At 45.3% G+C, this 19,032-nt stretch overlaps 1 protein-coding gene across 1 annotated transcript; it reads right to left on the reverse strand.

Moving 5' to 3' along the window:
• Window positions 1-6,839: 6,839 nt before the first annotated feature.
• On the reverse strand, window positions 6,840-10,207 carry RRS1 (ribosome biogenesis regulator 1 homolog). The gene has a single exon (XM_060775404.2). The coding sequence runs from the start codon at window positions 10,144-10,146 to the stop codon at window positions 9,064-9,066; it is 1,083 nt and encodes a 360-aa protein (XP_060631387.2). The 5' UTR covers window positions 10,147-10,207; the 3' UTR covers window positions 6,840-9,063.
• Window positions 10,208-19,032: the final 8,825 nt, after the last annotated feature.

Here is a 19,032-nt window from a genome sequence, read left to right on the forward strand (position 1 = left end):
AACTCTATATTTTCAGAATACAGTAGAATTGTACTTGAGAACTTGCAGAGAGCCATAAACACTTTTTGGATGGAAGGGAAATATTTTTGGAGCATGGGTAAGGGAAACCCATTTTATTTCCTGCTGCAGACATATGATCGAAATGATACCACCCTCCTCACGCAAGCCCCCTCAACACGACAAGGTGACAGTCCATCGAGGGGAGAATTAACAGGGAGAATTTATAATTAACACCTTAGAATATGCAAGGATCAATTATATCATCCTCATAATTCTCTACATTAAACTAATAACTACATTTTCCATGTTCATATGTGAAGATTACGAGGAAAGATTCTTGGAGCACTTTTATTGTGCCGCTGTATATCTAAAGTTGTGAACAATCAAAAATATTAAAGTACAAGAAATGTAATTTATATTAAAATTAATATGGAATAAAAATATGTAATGGACACCGAGAGTTATAAAGATTTAATTAGGAACTACATCTGGGATTTGGTACTTTTTGAAATAAGGGTTTTATTACTTGTATAGTCAATTCACAGGTTCAAGATTTTTTAAAACTGCTTGAATTCTCTAACAATCAATAAAATGTTTACACATTTGCAAGCCTGGTGAGGGGGTGGTGAGGGGGCTTGCGTGTTCCGATGAACCTGTGGGCACAACAACTGGAGTCGTGCACTCCCAGGAGTGGCCGCGGGGGGGGGGGGGGGTCCCAGACCAAGCACAGTCCGAAGACCCAAAGACCTCAACGGCGGAGCAGGCGGAGGATAACATGGCACATGTTACAACGGCTGCGAAGGCGGAAGAAGGCTGCAACAGACTGAGAAGCCATGGTCATTGTGTTAAACTACATCACCAGTGGAACCTCATCTGTGAAGACTGTGTGTTGTTCAGTTGTGCACTGACCTCCACACATTAAAAAAACCCACGCACAGGCGTCTTCCAAAGAAAATAAAAACCAAGCAACCAAAGTCCCATGGCGATCAGCGAGTGGCGACGGGGGCAGGACTGTGAAATCTGGAAGCCCCTAGTCACAGACTGGCACATGGGCGGTGGGTACGGACTCAGTCGCTCTACCTCAAGGTCCGAGGCAGTTGAGTAGTTCGGCAGCTGTATCCGCGACTGAGCAGCCCTTTTTAGGACCCACTCTGCTCACCCCACACGGGGAGGGGGCTAGAAAAGGTGCCCTAAACATAGTCTGCCTCACTTATCCCTGACTGGACTGCCGCGTCCAGTGGGGTCACCACCCTGCGGCCAAAAAAGGAAAATGAACTTCGGTACGTGGAACGTACGGACTCTGATGGACAACAGTGACAGTGAACGCCCCGAACGCAGAACTGCCATCATTGCAAGGGAGCTGGGACGCTTCAACATCGACATAGCAGCCCTTCAGGAGACCCGGAGAGCAGGAGAGGGACAGCTGAAGGAAGAAAAAGGAGGCTACACCTTCTTCTGGAAGGGACTGCCCGAAAAAGACCAAAGAATGCACGGAGTTGGCTTTGCCATCAGGAATGATCTGGTGAAACATCTGTCCGAAGCACCCACTGGCATCAACGAACGACTCTCAACCCTCCGAATCGATCTTGCCAAAAACCAACGGGCAACCATCATAAGTGCCAACACTAGATGCTGACGAAGACATCAAGGAGAAATTCTACTGTCAGCTGGACACCGTCCTATCAGGGATACCTAAGGAGGACAAAATCATTCTCCTGGGGGACTTCAATGCAAGAGTCGGGCGAGACTTCGACCTGTGGCCAGGGACCATCGGAAAAGACGGGGTTGGAAACAGCAACTCGAATGGCATCCTGCTTCTCACCAAATGTGCGGAGCACAACCTTGTCATCACCAACACGCTCTTCCGCCAGAAAAACAAGTTCAAGACATCATGGAAGCACCCCCGGTCAAAGCACTGGCACCTCTTAGACTATGTAATCACACGTGCCAGAGACCGGCGTGACGTACTCCTCACAAGAGCCATGACAGGTGCTGACGACTGCTGGACCGACCACAGGCTAATCCGATCCACGATGGCTATCAAGATCGCCCCCAAGCGCAGACTCCAAGGAAGAAAGACAAGGGGCAAAATGAACACCCAAGCCCTTCAGGAGCCCTCCAGGCGAGCCCATCTCCAAACAGCACTCAAGGACCATCTACCCACAGTACACCCCGAAAATGTTGAGGAACATTGGAACAAACTGAAGACCTCCATCATCCAAGCCTGCGAAGAATCTATTGGATACCAAGCCAAGAAACATCAAGACTGGTTTGACGAAAATGACATCGAGATCCAACAGCTAATCGACAAGAAAAGGAAAACCTTCCAAACATGGCAGAGAGACATCAACTGTGCTGCTAAGAAAAAGATCTACGCCAGTGCAAAAGCTGAGGTCCAAAGAAGGACAAGAGAACTCAAGAACATCTGGTGGACAAAGAAGGCCGAAGAAATCCAACACCTGGCAGATACCCATAATGCTCAAGGATTTTTCAAAGCCACAAAGGTCATCTATGGGCCAAGAAACCATGGCATACAGCCTCTACGCTCATCAGACGGAACCAAACTCCTGAAGGACCAAAAGTCAATTGCACTACGTTGGAAAGAACACTACCAAAGCCTCCTAAACCGCAGCTCCAGTGTGGCCGAAGAGGTCCTCTCACAAATCCCGCAACAACAAACCAGGGATGAGCTTGCAGCACTGCCTAGTTTGGAAGAAGTCAGCAATGCCATCAGCCAACAAAAGAACAACAAAGCCAGCGGACCGGATGGGATCCCTGCTGAAATCTTTAAAGAGGGAGGACCTGCGCTGACACACCAACTCCACCAGCTCATAGAAAAAGTGTGGGTGACCGAGAAAATCCCAGCAGACTTCAAGGATGCCACCATCATCACCCTCTTCAAAAAAGGGGAAAGAACAGACTGCGGAAACTATCGAGGTATCTCCCTTCTAACCTCTGCTGGAAAAATCCTCGCAAGAATCCTTGCAAACCGCCTTCTGCCCCTCTCAGAAGACACCCTCCCAGAATCCCAGAACGGCTTCCGCCCCTCCAGAGGAACTGTGGACATGATCTTCACTGCACGACAGCTCCAAGAAAAATGCAGGGAACAAAACCAACCTCTTTACATGGCATTCATCGACCTTGCAAAGGCATTTGACACAGTGAATCGCAGCGCTCTCTGGACCATCCTCCAAAAAATCGGGTGCCCAAGCAAATTTGTGAACATCCTGCGGCTCCTCCACGATGACATGATGGCAACAGTCTTGGACAGCAATGGCTCCCAAAGTGACCCATTTAAGGTGGAATCGGGTGTCAAACAGGGATGTGTTATTGCCCCAACTTTATTCTCCATCTTCATCGCCATGATACTTCACCTTGTTGATGGGAAGCTTCCCACCGGAGTGGAAATCATCTATCGGACAGACGGCAAGCTATTTAACCTCAGCAGACTGAAAGCCAAAACCAAGGTCACAACAACATCTGTTATAGAACTCCAGTATGCTGATGACAATGTCGTCTGTGCGCATTCAGAAGAAGATCTACAAGCCACTCTCAACACCTTTGCAGAAGCATACACAAAGCTTGGCCTGTCACTGAACATCGAGAAAACCAAAGTGCTGTTCCAGCAGTCACCAGCCATCCCCTCTCCAATGCCAGAGATACAGCTTAATGGTGTAACATTAGAAAATGTCGACCATTTCCGCTACCTTGGCAGCCACCTCTCCACCAAAGTCAACATCGACGCCGAAATACAACACCGCCTGAGCTCTGCAAGTGCAGCATTTTCCCGAATGAAGCAGAGAGTGTTTGAGGACCGGGACATCCGTAGGGATACTAAGGTGCTTGTCTATAAAGCTATTGTCCTCCCAACCCTGCTATATGCCTGTGAGACATGGACTGTCTACAGACGTCACATGCAGCTCCTGGAACGATTCCATCAGCGCTGCCTCCGGAAAATCCTGCAAATCTCCTGGGAAGACAAGCGGACAAACGTCAGCGTGCTGGAGGAAGCAAAGACCACCAGCATTGAAGCGATGGTCCTCCAACATCAACTCCGCTGGGCCGGCCACGTTGTCCGGATGCCTGACCACCGTCTCCCAAAGCAGTTGCTCTACTCCGAACTCAAGAACGGAAAACGGAATGTTGGTGGGCAGGAAAAGAGATTTAAAGATGGGCTCAAAGCCAACCTTAAAAACTCTGGCATAGACACTGAGAACTGGGAGGCCCTGGCCCTTGAGCGCTCCAGCTGGAGGTCAGCTGTGACCAGCAGTGCTGCAGAATTTGAGGAGGCACGAGTGGAGGGTGAAAGAGAGAAACGTGCCAGGAGGAAGGCGCGTCAAGCCAACCCCGACCGGGACCGCCTTCCACCTGGAAACCAATGCCCTCACTGCGGAAGAAGATGCAGAGCAAGAATAGGGCTCCACAGCCACATGCGGACCCACAAGGAAACCCATGATGGAAGACCATCTTACTCGTCCAACGAGGGATCGCCTAAGTAAGTAAGTAAGTAAGTAAGTAAGTAAGTACCACCCTCCTCATATTTTCCCTTAATACAACAAAGGTTATATAGCAACACAAGTTCTCAAAGTGTGATGTGATATACCTGAAATCAATGATTTGACTCCTTTGGCCTTACATGAGATGATTTTATGTATCTCAGTAAGAGGTTTCAAAGGAAGCTGCATTGACTTGATGCTGTGTATAAGATTACTATAGCACATTAAAGATAAAGGACTATGTGCAGGATTTTTTCCAACTTGAGCAGACTCACTGAAATGCATAAGCTTTTTAAATTTACCATTTATAAACCCCACTTGTTTCAATGTGTGTGTTCTAGTTTGGATTAAAACTGGCTTTAAGCTAGTTTGGTGTGTACCTTTTTATGGGCAGATTAGCCATGCTTCATTCAGGGCCCTTCCACGCAGCCTTATTTCCCAGAACAAAATGGGAAATAATGTGGCAAAAAATCCCACATTATAGGGTGTGGACTCAGATAACCCAGTTCAAATCAGATATTATGGGATTTTCTGCCTTGATGTTCTGAGATATAGGGCTGTATGGAAGGGCCCTCGGTAGCTCAGTCTGTTTTTCAAGAATAGCAATCCTATCTATCTTTCATAAGGGAAGTGCATAATATGGCAATACTTTTAAAAAGCCATCCATGCTAGCTTTGGAAGTTTTTTCCATGAGGCTCATATGATCAAAAACATAAGCAGGGGAAAGGATGGTGTTACACTCCAGATATCTACATTTTTACTTGAGAGGTTGTTGAGCAAGGATCTGTAAAAAGAAACTTAAGTCACACAACACACACCTAATTGGTTTTTATGATAGAACCAATTAGGAAATGGCATTTATAACTCAGGAACAAAAATTTGTTACATGGAGTTATATACTATATGCAGACCCAAAATTAATAAGAACATCAGCCCTGGCCTTGCCTTACTCAACTGCCCTGTTTGGCATGTCTGTTCAGGCAAAGCAGGTGAATATGGCACTGAACGAAACGTGCAGAATAATCACAAGGTGTCTCAAACCTACACCTGTTGATAGACTCTACAAGTTAGCTGGCATTAGCTGGCATTGCCCCCCCTCCCCCCATGTGTGATGGGAAGTTGTTGCTGAGAGAATTAAGGTTGAACACTGTGAAAGCCATCCACTGCATGGCTATCAACCTCCTCCCAGTAGACTCAAATCAAGGAAAATCTTCATCAGAACCACCACTCCTCTTAATGTTCCCCCAGCAACAGCAAGAGTATCCCTCTGGGCAGCTAAACCAGGAAATCCCAAATGGACCCCCCCCCCCCCACACACAGGTCTTCCTCCAGGGGCAAACCAAGAATAGGCAACTTGGAAGTCCCTGAATAGACTCAGAAGTGGAGTGGGCAGATCAAGACAACATGACAAAATGGCACTTCCTAGAAGAATCGTCCACCTTGTGTAACTGTGGAGCAGAACAGACAACTTCCGCATCTGTATGCTTGTCTGCAATGTCCTGCTTCATGTACAGAGGAAGAACTGTTTGAGGTTACAGACAATGCAGTCGCTGTTGCCTGTTTTTCATCAAAAGATATGTACCAGCTTATGCTTCTATTTTTATATCAGTTTTATACTAATTTATGCAATGCTTTTGATATCAAATAAATAAACTAAACCTGGTGGGTAACAAAGACAATAAAAAGGCTAATCATCTTTTGAATCTTCATAAGGAGTTACACAGTACACTCAAAACTGTGCCTGCCTTGGACAACTGTGCAGGCATTTAACTCCTCCTGGAGGTTTTATTTGGTGCCATCTTTGCCTCATTAAGATGATTGAAACCTTCAGAAATGACATTTATTTTGCTCTTTTTGCATGACCTAATAAAGGTACCACCACAGCATGGACTTTAGATTTTATTTTATGGCTCTATCTGCTTTGCTTCCCCTTCTCCCCCCCCCCCCCCAAAAGAGCAAGCTTACCTTAATGGCCACAGGAAAAAGCACATAAATCTGAGAACATTATGTCATTGGGTGCTAGTGTACACTTACAGTGTTCTCCAAGAAAGTATCACTTGTCAAAGGTTTTCATGGTTGGAATCACTACGTTGCTGTGAGTTTTCTGGGCTGAATGGCCATGTTCCAAAAGCATTCCGGAATGTTTCTGGAACATGGTCACACAGCCTCGAAAACTCACAGCAACCCAAAAGATGACTTGTTGTACTATGTATGAAGTCTGGGATTACTTGATTTCTCCTGTATTTGCATTATCTGTATTACAATATCCATATTTTATGGGAGACGCACTTTAATTGCCAACGACAGAGGTCACTTCAAATCTTATAAAAGACAAAGCAAAAATAAATAAATAAAAGGATTTTATTTTGAAGAGTTTGGCACTTAATATCCCAATAATAAAAAATAGAGAATTATTGACATCTCCAGAAAAATGAAAAAGACCAGATCTTTACAATTCTTCCTCAAAGATTTACAGACTAATACTGCCTTCAAATAATAGGCACACGGTAATAATGACAAGCACACTGTGGTAATGAGTTTTCATTTTGGTAAACGAAAACACCCTCGGGCCCTTTTATCAAGACTTGAGTCTATTTCAGTCTGAGTCATTGCTATTACCCATCTTGGAGGGACAAGTTGCTTATCTCCCCTTTAATCAGGTTCACGCAAGTGTGGGCAAATTTGGGCCCTCTTGAGTGTTTTGGACTTCGATTTCCACCATTCCTCGCAGCCTCAGGGAGAAAAGGAGTCTGGGGTTGTTAGGAATGGTGGGAATCAAAGTCCAAAACACTCAAGAGGGCCCAAGCTTGCCCATGCCTGTCTTACAGGTTCAAGACCGCAAGAAGGCACATCACAACATCACGGGACACTGTCTTTATTATGTTCCGAAAACCGAAAGCCACTGTTTTCTTATTTTGGGAGCAAAAGTACATGTGCCAGCTTCCACTTCTTCCTCCTGGCCTTCCTTCCTCCTATATAGGAAGCAAACTTCCTCCTGAATTATGATAACTGGACCAAGGATCTGCTACTTTGGAGGCATCATTGTGACTCATTGGGAAATAAAAGTAGGACTTCAGGGGAAAGACAAAAGCTATAGGTGCATCTACACCAGGCCTGGGGAAACTGGGAATCCTGGGAGTTTGGTGACTCTATGGAAGGCATAGGCTAACTTGGGTCCTCTGTTTTGGTTTAAGTGGCTGAGCGGGAAAAGGAAGGAGCCTGAGGCTGTTAGGAATGGTGGGAGTCAAAGTCCAAAACACACGAAGGACCCAAGTTTGCCCAGGAATAGTGGAAGCTGAAGTTCAAAACACCTGGAAGTTTGCCCATGGCTGTGCTATAGGTTCAGGACTGCAAGAAGGCACATCACAACATCCCAGGACACTGGCATGGACAAACTTGAGTCCTCCAAATTTTGGCTGGAGGAAGGGGCCTAAGGTTGTTAGAAATGGTGGGAGTTGAAGTCCAAAACCCCTGGAGGGTCCACGTTTGCCCAGAAATGGTGGGAGCTGAAGTCCAAAACACCCGGAAGTTCGCCCATGCCTATTCTACAGGTTCAAGACTGCAAGAAGGTGCATCACAACATCCCAGGACATTGGCATGGGCAAACTTGGGTCCTCCGGGTGTTTTGGCTTAAGCAACTGAGAGGGGAAAGAAAGGGGCCTAAGGCTGTTAGGGATGGTGGGAGTCGAAGTCCAAAACACATGGAGGACCCAAGTTTGCTCAAGAATGGTGGGAGCTGAAGTCCAAAACACCTGGAAGTTTGCCCATGGCTGTGCTATAGGTTCAGGACTGCAAGAAGGCACATCACAACATCCCAGGACACTGGCATGGACAAACTTGACTCTTCCAAATTTTGGTTGGAGGAAGGGGCCTAAGGCTGTTAGGAATGGTGGGAGTTGAAGTTCAAAACCCCTGGAGGGTCCACGTTTGCCCAGGAATGGTGGGAGCTGAAGTCCAAAACACCTGGGACTTTGCCCATACCCATTCTACAGGTTCAAGACTGCAAGAAGGTGCATCATAACATCCCAAGACAGTGGCATGGGCAAACTTGGGTCCTCCAGGTGTTTGGGCTTAATGACTGAGAGGGAAAAGGAAGGGGCCTAAGGCTGTTAGGAATTGTGGGAGTCGAAGTCCAAAACACATGGAGGACCCAAGTTTGCTCAAAAATGGTGGCCGCTGAAATCTAAAACACCTGGAAGTTTCCCCATTCCTATCCAACAGGTTCAAGACTGCAAGAAGGTAAATCACAACATCCCAGGACACTGGCATGGGCAAACTTGGATCCTCCAGGTGTTTGGGCTTAAGCGACTAAGAGGGAAAAAGGAAGGGGCCTAAGGCTGTTAGGAATGGTGGGAGTCGAAGTCCAAAACACATGGAGGACCCAAGTTTGCTCAAGAATGGTAGGTGCTTAAGTCGAAAACACCTGAAAGTTTGCCCATGCCTATTCAACAGGTTCAAGACTGCAAGGAGGTGAATCACAACATCCCAGGACACTGTCTTTATTGTGGTCAGAAAACCCAAGGCCACTGTTTTCCTATTTTGAGAGCAAAAGTACATGTGCGGGCTTTCACTTCTTCCTCCTGGCCTTCCCACCGCCGCCTCCTCCTCCTCTTCCTGCGGCCTTCTTGCCCTTGGGGCCCCGAGGCCTCTGCTGCTGCTTGCTGGCCCTCTTCCCGCGCTGGCCCTTCTTCTTCCCCTTCCCTCCTCCTCGGGCCTTGGCCTCCTCGTCCTCCTCCCGGAGCTGCTTCCCGACAGCGCGGGCGATGTTAATGAGGGGCTTCTTGCTGCCCAGGCTTTTGGCCAGCTCCAGGTGGCGGGCCTTCTCTGCTTGGAGGTCCCCGAGCAGGGGCTGGAAGTGCCTCTTCCTCCCGGGGCTGCGCTGAGGCGCGTGGGGGTCCTCGCGGGGCAGGCGGGGCTGGAAGCGGCCCTTGGAGGCGGTGGCGGCGCGGGCGAGGGTGGCGGCGCGGGCGAGCTCGGCCTTGTCCTGCCTGCCCGTGGGGTGCATCTCCGCCTTGTGGGCGCGGGCCAGGTTGCGGAGGCGGTTGAGCTCGTTGCGGGCCACGCGCTCGCGCTTCTCGCTCCTGCTGCGCGCGTAGGGGTCCTCGGAAGGGTCAGCCGAGTCGGGCACCTCCATCATCCAGGGCTCCTTGCCCCCCGCGCGCTGGTAGCCCCACCGCCGGCGCCACTCCTTGGCCTGCTCGTCCCAGACCAGAGAGCCGCGCTTCTTCCTGTTGGGCCGGATCCCCTTGAGGCGGGCGAACTGCTCCCACCGCGTGAGGGGCTTGGCCTTGGGCAGGGGCTTCTCGCGGGGCAGGCGCGTGGCGGGCTCCGGCAGGCGCGCCACCACGGGGCCCGCGCCGCCTTCCGACCGCTCCGAGGGCAGCGCCCACAGGTGGGCCGCCAGCAGCTGCGCGTTGTCGCGCGCCAGGCACCGCAGGGCCGCCTCGCGCTCAGACTCCGCGGCTTTCCCCGACGCCACGGCGCGCGGGGCAGGGTTCCTGTCCAGCGCCAGCAGGTTGCCCGCGTCGAACTCCAGCTCCAGCTCCTTCTGCACCGTCACGCCCCGACGCCGATGCTCGTCCGCCTCGCGCTCCTCCGCGCGCGCCAGCAGATCCTCCACGGACACCGTCGCCGCGCCGGCAGCCGCCATCTTGGATCTCCCTCTCCGCACGCTAGGAGCTATCAGGCTCTACTTCCGGTGCGTCACCGGATGTACCTTCTCAAGCGAGATTCCCCCAATGCACAGCCCACTTTGTAAAAACTACAGTTCCCAGCATGCATCTCTCTGCTAGGGTAGGTTCTCACGGGAGGGGGATGTTGTGGAGCACTGAGATTATGTTTGCTGCACCAGCCCGTTATATATTTATTTATTTGCGGCATTTATATTTATTATCTACATACACACATTCAATATATTATATTATTAGCATAGCACAATATCAGTATTATACGTATATTACTATTTTGTACAATACCATTATATTGTAATATTATTAGTAATATTACATGTAATATTAAATATATATTATATTATTGTATTATTATTAGTTTTGTATTGCATCACATAATATTATAAATATTATACACATATACAATTTGTTTATTTATTTATTTGGGGTGCTTCTACCCCGCCCTTCTCAACCCCCTAGGGGGGACTCAGGGCGGCTTACACAAGGCACAATTTGATGCCTAACAATTACAACATACAATACAATATACAACACACAAATTTACCATATAAAATCACAGTTATAACTAATTAAAACAATTGACAGTATACTAGCAGCAATAAAAACATCTTGTGGTCAATGTTCACCAAATCCAAGTCCGTAAACCATTTAGCATCGTCATTGTCCTTTCCTACTCTGGTCATTATTGGTTGTCTTTGTCCATTTGCCAGCTTACCTGAAGGCCTGGTCCCACATCCAGGTTTTTAGCTTCCTTCTGAAGGAGAGGAGGGATGTTGATGTCCTAATTTCCCCGGGGAGTGCATTCCACAGGCGAGGGGCCACCACCGAGAAGGCCCTGTCCCTCGTCCCCACCAGTCTTGCTTGTGATAAAGGTGGGGCCGAGAGCAGGGCCTCCTCAGCAGATCTTAACTCCGAGGTGGGACGTAGAAGGAGATATGTTTGGACAGGTACGCTGGGCCGGAGCCGTAAAGGGTTTTGTAGGTCAAAAGCAGCACTTTGAATTGTGCTCGGAACTGGATCGGCAGCCAGTGGAGCTGACAGAGCAGGGGGGTGGTGTGCTCCCTGTATGACGCTCCGGTGAGTAATCTGGCCACCCCCCGTTGGACTAATTGAAGTTTCTGAACAGTCTTCAAAGGCAACCCCACGTAGAGTGCGTTGCAGTAATCTAATTGGGATGTGGACCACTGTGGCCAGATCCGGCTTCCCAAGGTACGGGCGCAACTGGCGCACAAGTTTTAATTGTGCAAAAGCTCTCCCGACCACCGCTGAGACCTGGGGTTCCAGGCTCAGCGATGAGTCCAGGATCACTCCCAAGCTGCGAACCTGCGTCTTCAGGGGGAATGTAACCCCGTCTAACACAGGCTGTAACCCTATGCCCTGTTCGGCCTTGAATGTCTTCAAAAAGAGGCTGGACAGCTACCTGCAAGAGATCCATGTGGTTGGACCTGATGGCCCATATGGTTCCTCCTAACTATTATTCCTTGATTGAATCAATTCACGGCTGGTGGATTTCTTCATTGTACTATAATATAATAATGATATGCTAATAATATATCCCTCCTCCCTCTGACTTCCTCTCACATATTTATACATGGCTATCATGTCTCCTCTCAGCCTTCTCTTCTTCAGGCTAAACATGCCCAGCTCTTTAAGCCGCCCCTCATAGGGCTTGTTCTCCAGACCCTTGATCATTTTAGTCGCCCTCCTCTGGACACATTCCAGCTTGTCAACATCTCCCTTCAATTGTAGTGCCCAGAACTGGACACAGTATTCCAAGTGTGCTCTGACCAAGGCACAACAGAGGGATAGCATGACTTCCCTGGATCTAGACACTATACTCCTATGGATGCAGGTCAAAATCCCGTTGGCTTTTTGTCCCACCGCAAACGTTTCGTCTTAAAGAGCTGTGCATGTTTAATATATTGTGGAAACGTCAGGAGAGAATGCTTCTGGAATATGGCCATACAGCCCGAAAAACTTACACCAATCCACTGGGCATATTTAATCTACAGAAGGGAAGGCCGAGAGGAAACATGAGGGCCATGTATCAAGATGTGAGAGGAAGTCATAGGGAGGAGGAAGCAGGCGTGTTTTTTGCTGCTCTGGAGACTAGTGCCCCTTCCACACAGCTGAGTAAAAATCCCACACTATCCACTTTGAACTGGGATATATGGTAGTGTGGACTCAGATAACCCAGTTCAAAGCAGATCGGTAAAGGTAAAAGTTTTCCCTGACATTGTCTAGTCGTGCCAGGCTCTGGAGGTTGGTGCTAATTTCCATGTCTAAGCTGAAGAGCCAGTGTTGCCCATAAACACCTCCAAGGTCATGTGGCCAGCATGACTGCATGGAGTTCCATTACCTTCCCACTGGAGCAGTACCTATTTGCATGTTTTCGAACTGCTAGGTTGGCAGAAGCTGGGGCTAACAGCGGGAGCTCATCCCATTCCCTGGATTTGAACCAGCAACCTTTTGGTCAGCAAGTTCAGCAGCTCAGTGGTTTAATCCACTGCTCCACCAGGGGCGCCACAAAGCAGATATTGTAGGTTATTCTGTGTTGATATTCTGTGTTATATTGCTGTGTGGAAGGACCCTAGGACACGGAACAATGGCTCCAAACTACAGGAAAGGAGATTCCACCTGAACATGAGGAAGAACTTCCTAACTGTGAGAGCTGTTCAGAAGTGGAACTTTCTGCTCCAGAGTGTGGTAGAATCTCTTTCTTTGGGAGCTTTTAAGCAGAGGCTGGATGGTTATCTGTCAGGAGTTATTTGAATGCGATTTTCCTGCTTCTTGGCAGGGGTTGGACTGGATGGCCCATGAGGTCTCTTCCAACTATGATTCTATTTTATCTAGTCCATGAGGTGTTTGGGATTTTGACTCCCAGAAGTCACAGCTGCCTTTGGCCAATGTCAGAGTTTCTGGGAGTGGAAGTCCCAATAGTCTGGATAGAGCAGAGTTTGGGAAACCCTGGAACCTCAATCAGAGGCTGATGCCGGATGAGAAACTCCCTCCTGGGCACACAGAAGACTGGGCAGTTTGGCAGGTGCTGAACAGGCTGTGGTCTGGCACCACGAGATGCAGAGCTAACCTTTAGAAATGGGGCTTCAAAGCTGAGTCCACAACATATGACATGCAAACCACAGACCACCTACTACAATGCAGTCTGAGCCCTGCCATATGCACAACATAGGACCTTCTTACAGTGACACCAGAGGCACTCAAAGTGTCCAGCTTCTGGTCAAAGGAAATTTAGCATAATGCCAAGTTTTAAACTTTGTTAGCAGTTTTTTAAAATAAATTATAAGTATAACACTGATTAACATTAATACAGATGGATCACTGTGGCTGAGTGCTTAGGGAAACCTGGGAGTTGTACTTTTACAAGCTCTTCTGCCTTCTTTGATGTATGCTGTGGATTACAGTTTGATAACTGCCGTGACTCAGTTCTGAAGAATCCTGACCAAGAGTGTTATGCCTTACCAAACTACAACTCCCAGTATTCCCATAGCATCGAGCCCTGGCACTTTAAAATTATGTCAACCTTCATTAATTCTGCAGTATAAAAGCAACACTTGTGGTTCAATTTTTTTTAAAAAGTTTCTTTGTGATGACAGTTTACATTTTTGAAAAAGTTTCCTTTGTGTTTATAGTTTGTTTTATTTTTTGGTTTTGAAAGAAAAATAAGTTATGTGACTTTATCATCTGGATTGACATGTGAATGCCTATGGTACTTGGAATTTTGACTATTATAATTCCAGGTTCTAAAAAACCTTTGACCACTCAAATGAAATGTTTTGGGCAACACTCAGAATTGATAAGAAACACTCTTTATTTTTCTAGATGAAGTACTGTAGTGTTCTAGATGAAGTACTGTACCCAGAAACCATCACATTTGCAGTGTATTTGGAGGATGCTATCACAGCATTTATATACATTGAAGCTGTATATACTACATATATAACATTTAGTAAATACAATATTTTAAAGAACCTGGTTTCCCCTAAAAGTCAAAGCTGAAGTGTGACTGCATGGACTGCGTTTTTTCTGTCAATCCAACTCTTTTGTAAATGTGATTTCAAACAGATTTTATTTTGATAATACAAGAAATAATAATGTATTGTAGATCAAATACCATAGTTGCAACTTTGCATTTTAAAATCAGTTCTTAATAAAAGTTTCTCATATTTAAAGTTTGTTTTTGCAACAGTATTCTTTAATGACCACAAGATGGTACTGTGCTTGGAGAATTCATTTTTTCCCTTGCTTGATGTGTCATGTTTTCAACTAGAATTCAACTAAGTATTAAGAAGAATTAAGGTGCATCTACACCAGAATTATTGCAGTTTGACACCACTTTAACTGCCATGGCTCAATATTGGGGATCACGAGAATTATAGTTTTACAAGGCCTTTAGTCTTTTCTGCCACATTGTGCTGGTACTTCACAAAACTACAGCTCTCAGATTTCCATTGCATTGAACAGTTATGTAGTGTCAAACTGCATTCATTCTACAATGTAGATGCAGCCCTAGTTAGCAGATTGCCTTCTGCAGTGCTGGTAGTTATACAGTATATTCCCTGCAATGTGGTTGGACATCAGAGATTGCATCCTCATTCAGCCATGGAAACCCACTGGGTGACCTTGGGCAAGTCACACTCTCTCAGCATCAGAGAAGGGCAAAGGCAGCTTATCTTGTCAAGAAAATCCTCAGGTTAATTTTACAGAGAAACACACATGTAGCTGAGTAAAATGAATGTTTTCATTTTATATTTTATATAGACTGCAAACTTGTTAAAAGGTTCTGTCAAATTACTAACCCTGCCTGTTATGAATTTCAACTGTCCCTTATTGCTGTTTTGAAAACCTGTGGCAAGACTATATGTGGAACACATAACAAAGATGGAATTACAGTGTGTCGCCTCTAAGGGTGTATCTACACTGTAAAATGAATAGTTTGGCCCCACTTTAATTGTCATGGCTCAATACAATGGAATTCTGGGAGTTGTATTTTGGTGAGGCACTGCCACTGTCAGAGAAGGCCAAAAACTGCAACACCAATTTGCAACACCCCAAAATCAAAATGCAAAGGAAAATATCAGCTTAGTGACAGTGGATAGATTTTAAGGTTGTGGGGATTAAACCCGGGGCTTGAGCTCTCCCAAACCATGCTTCACAATGTCCCAGGTTCACATTTTGTAGAGATGGAAACCACTCTCTTTTTGCTCACTCACCTCAAGTGTTCAAGTCATTGACAGCAGGAATGAGCTGATCGGAGCCCTGGAAAAATACTTTGAGAGCTTGAAAGGATAAGGAGAAAAGGTCTGGAATGAATGATTTTGATGATTGGACTTCCTTCACTCCAATTTACTCAAGCTGTGCAAAATAGCGTATTCTTATTATGCTGATGCTGATCAGTGAAATTGGTATGGGAGTCCACTGTGGATATTCAGACATCCTAAGAGTCTATTTTACACCACAGGATACTGCAATGAGAAAAAGGACCCAACCTGAAACCGTATCTTCTAAATGAAGATCCTGTGGAAGCATCCTTCTATATTTTTTTAAAAAACAATAATACATTATATACTACATCTTACTGTCTTCTAATCATAGCCTTGGTAACAGAAATATTACTGATCCATGTTTAAAATTCATGTGAAATTCTGTTCAACTTAATGATGCTTTAAAAAAAGATTTTGCACTGTGTCCACCTGTAAGACAAGGTCTGGATTGGGCACCGCATTTAGCATTGTAATTGTATTTTCAGATCTTAGTCTTCCAAAGATTTTGTAAGTTTTGCTTTATTTGCCAAAGAGTGTTGGTGGCCAACTAGACTACAGCTTCCAGGATTCCATAATATTAAGTCGTGGCAGCTAAAATATAGTCATTTGTTTCACAGTGTAGATACAACCTGAATCCTGTTCTCCACTTTCATTCCCCTTTTCTTGTGTTTCATGTTTTGTTTAGACTGTAAAGCTGAGGGCAAAGAAATTGTTAATCAGTAACTTTGTAAGCCACATTGGGAGTCTTTTTAACTGAATGGTAGCATATAAATTCCAAAGATACTTTATGGGGCACTTTTCTTGTATGCAGCAGAATCCAGATTCAGGCCCCATCTACACTGTTATTATAATGCAGATTGAACCTACATTATAATGGCAGTGTAGATGGGGCCTCAGACCTTGGCATCTTTAGTGAAAAGGATCTTTGCAGAGCTGAGAAAGACCAACCGTGGCTTTCCACAGTATTAACACATTTCTGTCAGATTGAATCCATGAAATTATCCCTTGCTCATGCATTTTGCATTATTTAGATGAGGCGTGGGCAAACTTGGGCCCATCAGATGTTTTGGCTGTTAGGAATTGTAGAGTTGAAGTCCAAAACACTTGGAGTTTGCCCATGCCTGGTTTAGATTCATCAACACTTTGTAGACTTAAGATTTACCAAATGTACATATTTTGATGGAACCCAGAAAAAACATTCTGCTTCCATTCTCAGATGAATGGTCCAGTCTATTACTGGCTACTATTGTCTTACTTATCTTTAACTTCCTCTGTAGCTTCATGTGTGTCATGTAATTTATTAATGTGGACAATATGTTAATTTTACAGAGAAACACATGTGTAGCTGAGTAAAATGAATGTTTTCATTTTATATTTTATATAGACTGCAAACTTGTTAAAAGGTTCTGTCAAATTACTAACCCTGCCTGTTATGTCCAGTCTATTACTGGCTACTATTGTCTTACTTATCTTTAACCTCCTCTGTAGCTTCAGGAAGACTTCACAATCTTGGTGTTGCAGGTTCTTGAGCGAACAAAAGACCATTTACATGCAGAATTGTATTTCTGTGATCTTCAACAGTCACACTTGAGTTTTACAATCCATCATCACAGTAAATCTTGGCTGGGGAACCTACAGCCTTCTAGTCTTTTTAATTTATTTAAGAAATTTATACCCCGCCTTTGCCCACTTAAGGGCTTAAGGCAGTTTACAGCATAGAATCATAGAATTATAGAGTTGGAAGAGACCTCCTGGGTCATCCAGTCCAACCCCCTGTCAAGAAGCAGGAAAATCGCATTCAAAGCACTCCTGACAGATGGCCATCCAGCCTCTGCTTAAAAACAGATAAAAACATGCATAATAAAAGTTGAAACAGCTGCTGGACAATAATTTCCACAATCCCTGATGCCAGCAATGGATGATGGGAATATGATTTCATCAACATTTGGACCACAAGTATCCCATCCCAGTAGTAAAAGGTGAAAGTAGTCAAAGTTAGAATTATACTTTTTACATTACCTTTTTCTATATAGTTAAGGATTTGGCTATTTTCACAATATGATGAACAATCACTCTTTATTGCTCTGCTGAACAGAACAGAGTTCAAGAAAAAAATGAATACCTTCCCAGCATCATGTCTTCAATTTGTTCAAATGAAAGTATCTCATTTTCATACATTGAGTGTTCTGTTCCCAATTTAAATTAAGCGTTTTAAGTATTTCCGGAATGATTTCATAACCTGTTACATATGTATGTGCATGATTCAGCTGGTAGTAGAGCTACATAGCTGAAGTAATGGATGAAAGTGGTAGATTTAAAGGCTTTCAAGTCAATTCTACGTAAGCCTCGCATGTGTTTATCCAAACTAACTTCAAGCGGAAGGTAATGTAGCTTGTTTTACTTTGGTTAAAAATATTTGATGACCTTGCACAAGTCACACACTCTCAGCTTCAAAGAAAGACAAATTCTGAACAAATCTTACCAGGAATACTCCACAATATGTTTGCCTTAGGATTGCTAGAATCCAGACAGTATTTGAAGGCACACAGCAACCAACAACAGTAACAACATTCGATAGAAGCCTTGCAGCATTTGTATCCATACTATTCAGATACAATCTATGTATATTTTAAAATATTTATTTCAGAGTGCATGGGATGAAGAAGAAAAATATCAAAAGAAGTAGCAGTGATGGTGGAAGGAAAATGCTTTGAATAATCTATCCCTATCAAATATTCTGGGGCCAGTCCAGAGCAGAAATGCTTCAGACTGGCCCTAGAGGCTACATACGTGTTTAGAAGTCCATGATTTGCGGCAGCAGTGGCACAGAGCCTTCATAGTCTAGTCTGGCCAAAATTGACTTGGCCTACCTGGACTGTCACTCTTATCCTCCCTCTTGCTGGTGTAGTGGGCGGCAGAGCTCTGGAGAGCCCCTGGCCACCACCAAGTGTTATTGACATCAGCAAAGGCATCTGCACAACCAAGGAGAAGGCTTTACAGACATCCTTCTTCCTGGTCATGTGGGTGCCTTTTGATGATGTCACCCTTTTCCCCCTGCACTGAGACTGGCCAGTGAAGGACAGCAGACCTGTTCTCATTGGCTTTGAAACGTCATCAGCAGCCACTTTGAAGCAGCCCATAATGACAGAAGCAGACAGCATGCTGGATTTTAATTTTTTTTAGAGGAATGTTCTCACCCTGAGATTCATCCCCTCACCCTGAGGCTCAGAGAAGTGGGGCCAGGCCCTGAGATCTGAGATTCCTAATAGAGATAGATATACTCTCTTGAAGATGAATATAAAGCAAAAAAAAAAAAAATCTATCAAAAAAGGGACTTGTCTAAAACTTTTCTGCCATATTGCTAGGGCTGGCTCAAGATATTGTGCTGTCTGAGATTGAGAAGCAAATGGTGTCTTTCCTACCCTCAGACAAAAGTTCTAGTGTACAAACCTGGCCATATTTTTGTGCCTGATACAGAGAATTCCGCAAATACCTATTTTTTCTCCCTGGTTGAAAAATACAACAAGAACAAATTACTCACAATCTGAGTTCCTGTGAAGATAT

The sequence above is a fragment of the Anolis sagrei genome, chromosome 4, assembly GCF_037176765.1.
Source record: "Anolis sagrei isolate rAnoSag1 chromosome 4, rAnoSag1.mat, whole genome shotgun sequence".
Classification (NCBI taxonomy): domain Eukaryota; kingdom Metazoa; phylum Chordata; class Lepidosauria; order Squamata; family Dactyloidae; genus Anolis; species Anolis sagrei.